The sequence below is a fragment of the Falco punctatus genome (genome assembly GCF_963210335.1).
Source record: "Falco punctatus genome assembly, chromosome: 5".
NCBI classification, from domain to species: domain Eukaryota; kingdom Metazoa; phylum Chordata; class Aves; order Falconiformes; family Falconidae; genus Falco; species Falco punctatus.
Window position 1 is genome coordinate 66651348 of NC_137584.1, and position 7734 is coordinate 66659081.

At 46.2% G+C, this 7734-nt stretch overlaps 1 protein-coding gene across 2 annotated transcripts in view; it reads right to left on the reverse strand.

The window, feature by feature from the left end:
- AFG1L (AFG1 like ATPase) overlaps positions 1-7623 on the reverse strand; it is a 78372-nt gene extending 70749 nt beyond the window's left edge. For both annotated transcript variants that reach the window (XM_080389036.1, XM_080389035.1), the window contains exon 1: positions 1256-7623. In XM_080389036.1, coding sequence (XP_080245162.1) covers positions 1256-1361 — 106 coding nt within the window. In that variant the 5' untranslated portion in view covers positions 1362-7623. The remainder of the gene's footprint in view (positions 1-1255) is intronic.
- Between the last annotated feature and the right edge of the window lie 111 nt (positions 7624-7734).

Sequence of the window (7734 nt, forward strand, 5' to 3'; positions counted from 1 at the left end):
AGCAGTATTTTAAGCTTCTAGAGAAACACAGAAGTTGGAACCAGAATTCTGTTTTCTTGCATACATGCCTGTGACATTATTCTGAGGTAAGACTACTTGTGTTATTTCCATGCAGCCCCCATTTAACAATATGACCTACAGATGAAAATAGAAAAAGGCAGAAAAATTGATTTATCAGTGAAATTGCAACTTTACACAAAGACTACTTGTGAAGTCTTTTAATTAAGGAAAAGGTACCAAAGTGTGGAAAGCAAACCACAAAAACCAATAAAAGACTCTAAACCAGTGATCATAGAAACAAGATTATAAATAATTTATTGATGGCTGCCCACCCCTGCAGATGTCCTCAAATAAGGTATGTAAGGACAACCTTCCCTTTAGCATAGAAGCTGAAGAACTATGCCCAAAGCCACTGATTTGCTCTGACTTTTTTTAAATGGTAGTATGCTGGTCATAAAATAACATCTACATAGATTTAGAGTGTTAAACCAATATCAAATAAAACATGTACAACTACAGTACATGTAGCGCTTGCCTATTTTCCTTAGAATGTACAAATATGGTACAACCACGATAGAGTGCGTGTATGTGAACATCCTCCTAGATCTGCTGACTTTCAGGCCTGTGGAACCCACCTGACATCAGCCAAATTCTGACACTTCTGTCAGCCTAGTGAGAACAAACAGCCGTCACTAAAGAAAAAAAGATCTCTGCTTCTCACCAAGCCTCAAGTTAACAAAACCTCGCTACCCACAGATTTCTGTACCGCCTGACTTCTAAAGCAAGGCCGACAGTAGAGCTCAGCTGTTGTTACACAGCGCAGGATCCCCAAGGGAAGAGCCCCTCAGACATCCTGAGGCACGGCAAGAGCTTTGTGGGCACCAGGGCACCCGCTCCCGGTGCCGCGGCACAGTAACACACGTCACCAGGCAGCGCTCTGCCCCGGCACACCGGCCGCCCCGGCCTGCCCGGGAGGGGCACGCGAGGACACCCGCAGGCACGGCAGCGCGGCGGGGCCGGTACGCGCCCCGGCGGTGCCGCCCGCCTCGGCCGCCCGGCGCCGGCAAGCCCCCTCCCGTCGGCCAGGCCCCCCCCTCCCCCGGAGGGCAGGGGAGGGACGCACCGGCTCCCGCGGCCGCCCCACGGTGCCGTCCCTACGCCGTGCCCCAGCAGCCCGTCACACGGCTTCCCTTCGCCCGCCTGAGGGGAGGGCAGCGCGCGGCGCCAGCGAGCCCCCTCCCGCGGCGGTACTGACCTCTCCGCAGGACTGCGGCCCCCGCCGGTAGCAGGCGGCCGACGCGCCGCGCCGAGGCCCGCAGCAGGCAGCGCGCAGTAACCCAGGGCGACACCGGCGCCGCCATCTTCCCGGCCCGGCCTCCGCGGCGGGGGCGCGAGGCGCGCTGGGAAACGGAGTCCCGCCAGGCGCCGGGGTAACGGCCGCCGTCCTTCAGGGGAGCCGCGCCTCGGCCGGTGCGCAACGAGCCGTTCTAACGGGGGCCGCCGGCTCCTCTCCCTCCCTCCGCCCCCAGACCGAGCCGCAGCCCGCTCCCGCTCGGCACAGACCCGCCCGGCGGCTGCCGCCGGTGCCCGGGTGCGTCCCCGCGCTCAGACTCTCCCAACAACTCGCGTGTCGCCTGTCATTGGTGTCGCGGTGCACAGCCGATGCAGCAGCTTCCAGGCCAGCTTGGCTATCACTAAAGGGTTTTGTCAACTGAATTCGCGTTTGTCGACGATTTCCAGGTAGTGCCGTGTATCTTTAAAAGCACGGACCATAAAATAGTAAGGACAAATATTTTTAAAGTATCGAGGACAAATACTCGTGGCCGGAGTTACAGCCTATCGGCACATTAGCACTACAACCGCTTTTACACCTGTGAACATATATTTAAACCGCAACAGCAAGGTATTTTAATGTAAGAGCAGAGTTCCTGGCAGATAATGCAAAACCTTGAGGCTGCTCCAGTCCCACAGGGCCGGTGGGGGCTCAGCACACCGTCAGCCTTGACCTGGATGGTGTCAGTTCCGATACCCACGAGTGGCTCCTGAGAGCTCCTCGGGAGCACGCTGACCGCCTGCCTCCTTTGGCAGGTACCTCGCCGCCTTACCCAACCACCTCCATCATCCCTACGAAGGTCTTTTGACAGAAAGGCACAACACAGAAAGGCTAGGCTCCAAGGGAAAGGCGCTTAGAGCTTGGGAATCCCTAACCACAACACTGGCCGGTTCACTGGGCGGCCCTGCATTCCCATCAGAAATGCACCCAAGCGTCACGATGGGGCTTCAGAAAATGTTGCCTGCAGAGTGTGGTGTTGTAAGAAATAGGTAACAAAGTGTCTGCTTATGGCAAAAGCACAAAGGAAAAGCTTTAACCGACTTTTGGTTTTGCAGTGTCAGAATTCCTATGTCATACTCCAGCATTAAGTTTCTGTGCAACATGAGAAAGTAAGCAAGTAATTTTGATAAACGATTAACTTTTTTTTTCTGTATGAGTATAGCAAAATGTTGCATCAGGGCACGGTAGAACAGCTTGCAAACAAAAGTTGACTACATCCCGAATGGTTTTGTTAATTTTAAAAATAATGATTATTACCTTGAAAATATTAACACTGATTGAAGTTATGTTCTAACATGTTCAGCTGTTTTAAAATATCTAGTTGCTCCAGACACATCTTCAGTGCTATGTACCTAATTAAATAGTGAATCGAAGTGCCAATTTATCACAGCTTAAAAGAGCTGTTTTCAGTGCATTTTCTTTCATCTTTCCCTTATTGAGCATTTATTGGTTTTGACTCATTCGAGCATGTTATAGCTATCAACACCTGTGCCCATTTAGGAAAGAATTCCAGTACAAATCATAGTGAATTGAATAGACATCTCAAAGATCCATCACAATTGTTGCAATATTTTTAGAAACTCAAACAAGGAAACAAACAACTTCAGTAAAAGTGATTTAAATAACAAATAAGTTATCTTTATAAACAGCTTATCTCCTTGAGAACAAAGAATAAACAAGGCAACAAGAGCCGGGTTTTCTTCCATTATTAACTCAGATCACAATACCAATGGGTGAAATGTCAAGAATAATTGGAGAAAATGACAGGATAATCTTCTGCAAAAACATCTGATTTATTTAAATTGTCACTGTTTCTTTCTTAACCTTGTTATCCATGGCAGCATAGAAAAACTTCCCATTTGGGTGTATTCTGACATCTTCTACCTAAGTGAATAAATCCTCTGCAATGCTGTGAGCCTCCTATACACTGACAGACTCTGAAATGCCACCATATATTCATTGTATTGCACAGCTCAGGAACTGTTTCTCCATTGGCTATATGCGCTTGGCAAAACTATGTTTGGTGTTAACCTAAATGAACAGGACTTTCAAGCATACTTCCACAGATTAGCACGGTTAATGTCCTGTAACGGGTATAGGTTATCTTTGTATGCTTCAATCCCTGTACCTGTCCCTTTTCTCACCTCCAAAAATGTGACACTGCAACTGTGTAGAAAAGAAATTGACACTTGTTCAACCCAGCTGCATTATCAGTCTTCCAGCTAGCCAAAACTATAGGTGGTCTTTAACAGGAATAAAAATCAGGGGTGTAATAAAACCCCTCCAGAGGCCCCCTCTAGCCTCTAGTGGTATAAAATGGACTCATTTTAGAAACCCTGATGTGCTGAACCCCATGGGGATGTAGGTATCTAAGGGTCTTTGGGTCTCCGCTAGACACTCTCTGAGTTTCTGCAGGAGGCCAGGGTTTACCTGCTTGCAAGGCACCAAGATACTCCCACCATGAGAAACATCTCTGGCTCCCAAACATAAACATACTTTTGATATAGAGCTGACCATTCAGCCTACTCTATGAAAATTGATTTTGTGGCTAGTTTTCATCAACACAGTTCCCATCAAAAGCCATTTTCCTGGGATTATGTTGAAATACTCTGGAGTAACCTTGATATTAACCTCACCTATGTCAAGACAATCAAATATGCTATTAATAGTCTACATTGCTTATGAAACCTCAGATTAATAAAGCTGCATAAATGTTCCCAAACTTATGGACTTAGAGCCAATTTCACTACCAGTTTACAGCCTGCATTTCAGTCAGCTCAGACATGCATTGTACAGTTTACCAGCTACACGGGCACTACTCAGCATCTCTCAAATCAAGTTCACAGTAGAAATGAATGCCATGAGGTGGCAGATGACATTTTAAACATTAAGGAATCTAGAATTGTGTGTGATAATCATCCCTTGTTGAAAGGGATAATAGTGTGCAAAAAGGGAGAAGAGAAATTGAATATAATAGTTAAATCTGAATATATATATATATATAAGTGTATATTACAAATTAGATTTATAAGCTTAATATTTTTATCTGTCAGGTAAGTACACAATGCAGATATTCAGACACCATGTTTCAAAGCACTGGCCGCCAATGTAGGGATCAGGAAGTCCTTTTTCCACACAAGCATTGCACAATTAGTTCAATGTCTTGTGGGTTTTGCCTTATCCTGAGTCAGCATTTCCCACAAGTTTTGACAAAATATGCCTGTGTTAACTAAAATGTGTTAACCTGGGCACTTGTCAGAAAGCTGAAGAGTCCTGACTGGATAATGGAGATATTTGGTTTCCTTTCCAGTTAAATGTGACTTCTTTTGAAAACAAAGAAACAAACAGAAAACTACTTGAGAGGTATTACTATATCAAATTTAAGAATTTATCATCCATTAGCACCTGCTTCTGTGAGTTCATGTTATAAGACTCTGGTATTCATATTACCACTTGAAGTTATGCCAGAAAATCTTTGTGTCAGTTGAATAAATAATACGTAGTAACAAATCCATGAGCACCTAATCAACCTAAACGCTTGATTTCTTGCATCTAAACTTTGGACCTACAAACACAGCTGACCTCTCTCCCTTTAGATTTGAAATTTGGCCCAAAGTTCACGTCAGACACAGCATTGAAACTTCCTTTTCTGAATTTATGCTCAACTTCATCCTGAGAGATTAATCTTTGCAGCAAACAAAACCAGCTACAGATAGTGTAACTCAGTCTCCTGGATCGCAAAAAAAACATTTGCAACACAATTCAAAATACACAAATGCATTGTTTGAGGGCTGAAAGGAAACAAGGAGGTTCGCCAGGACTCTGACTTCCCCTCACCTTCATTCCTTCCCTTTGCCTCAGTATCCAGTGGGGCACACGTGCTTTCACGTGACATGAGGGGGGGCTAATCATGAAGTGGGGCATCTTTCCCTTTGTCTCCCAGGTCAGAGGGTTTGTATTTCACCTCAATGAAAAAAAAAAAAAAATAAAAAAAAAAGATGGGAGACTTAACCAAATCACTGTAGCCTCCTTACTTAGCCATGCTGTTGACACACGGGTACTAAAATATTGACTGTCTGTAGCTTGAGCTGGCCTCCATACAGCTCTCTACCACCAGTTATCTCTGTTAGGAAAAGCAGACAAAACAGTGGTGCTAAGATGGTATGCTGTGAGAAAAGCATTCAGCTTAAACCTCGCTCTTAGTATTTACCCAGCATGAGAACAAATTATACTGTTGATACATCACAGGCTCACCAACTTCCCAAATGTACAGTATTAGGCACTTTTTTGTTTCTTTGGAATAGATAATGAGAACAGGCTTGGCCGGGAGGCAGACAGTTTATTATACTTAAGACAATACCAGTGCTCTGCTGTGTTTTCACATTTGCAGTCAGATGTGGTAGCATAGGTTGTGTAACAAACAAAAGCTTATCCAGATGCATGCACATATAATCTCAGTAGAATTAATGAGTTTTTTCTTGCCTTGCTGCAAGACCAGTTTAATAACTAGTATGATTCAGGTAAGGCTTCCATTCACTCCCGCTTTGTAAAACTCTGTCAGCTTAATTTCTGTTTATAATTATAAAATGAATAGTTGGTATCTATTAGCAAAAAAAAAAGGAAGAAAGGAAGGGGGAGAAAAAATACTGGAGGAGTGATGAGCAGGAAATTCACAGAAAAGCTACCAAGCAAACCACCTACAGCATACTGGTAATATGGATAAGCTATTTTTGTACCTTGGGTTAATCCCTACTTTCTGATTACCTTTTTATTAACATAGACAACTGTTAACCAGACTTGCTGGATGTTAACTTGGAGTCTCTCAGATGTGACCTCTGGGCAGCCTGCCACTTTGCCTACTGCCTAAGACGCAGAGCTTTAGAAAAAATAGAACTAGTTTTTCTACAGTCTCGTTCTACCTGGATAGTAAACGAGCATTTCCTGAACTCTTTCATAAGGAAGGAAGGAAAATGATATATGCATTTAATCATTGGAGGGATACTGTTAACAGATACAAAAAAACCCTGGAAGACCTCTGATAGAGTCATTTAGAAATATTAGCAGTGGATTAATGTAATTTCTATTCACTGATGTCCTAGGTACATCAAGAAGGTAAATATTCCACTTCTTTTGGCAACATTTCTTTTATCTTAACACACCATCTACTTGAATCAGGTACTGAAGAATCAAAGAGCTTACATCTTGGAAGGAAACAATTTCATCGGCTCCCCTTCTCCCTTTCTTTCATTCTCTTTTTTTTTTCTATCCCTCTTTCAGTTACTAAAATACCTTTTTAATTATTCTGTAAACACAATTTTCTTTTATCCTTTATGAATGAAATGTTAGCAAATTGAATAAAATCTGGGCCAGCTGGTTATGCTGCTGTTAAATGCTTATCATTTGTGAAAATTCAAGAATTTTTGAAGCTTTAAGGCTACCACAGGCAACATTGCCACCTTGCTTGCAGCGTGGGTCAACAACCTAGGCTTCTGTTTTCAACACAGAGATTTTAGCAGGCATCTCTTCCAGCCTACATTTGTACCTGGCTGATTCCTTTTGCCCAACACCTTGCATATACAGCATTTCCTATCCAGTCTTTTCATCCTGGTTCTCACAGTTTCCTATCTACGTTACGGCATTGCCTTTTCCTTTGTTTTTTTCCCCTGATCTCAATATGTACAGCTTTGTTCATGTCCATTAGCAACTCTGTTGCAAAATTAATTTCTTATTCTCTTACACTGAGACCTAGGTTATGTTTCTGTCTAATATACCAACCTAACCTACCTGGGGTTCCCCACTCGTAATGAACTGCAATCCTTCCTTTCCGCACTCTTTAAGGGCTGCAGGTGAAAAGCCACAGCCGGGAGTGACGCGTTATTATTGTCGTGTGTTATTAGAACTTTCTTTGGTTTAAGGAAAAACCGGTTAGCTTGCTGCTGCGCTGACCGAACCGCACCGCCGCTGCCCGCCTGCGCCCCTGATCCGCGCCCCCGCCCCAGCAGCGGCCCCCGCCTCGGCCCCCCCGAGGGCCGGGCCCAGCCAAGCCGCCCGGGCCGCCCGCACCGCCTCGGGCAGGGCCGCACCCCTGCCCGCACAGCTGCTCCCTCCCCGCGCGACAGAAGGGGACCCGCTGCGGGCCCCAAGAGAGGGCAATCGGCGGGCAGCCCCGCACCACACCCCGCGCAGCCCCGCTGCCCCCGGGCGGAGCGGGGCCGAGCCCCCCGGCCGGCGCCCGCCCAGCGGACGGCCCCGCGGAGCCAGCGCGCAGCGCGGCGGAGGCACGCCTCCCGCGCCCGCCGGGGCTTGTAGTTCGACTGGCGGGCGGCTGCGCCGGGCCTGGCGGGCGGGCCGGCCCTCAGGACTACAGCGCCCAGCGTGCCTTGCCCGCGGGCGGCGGGCGC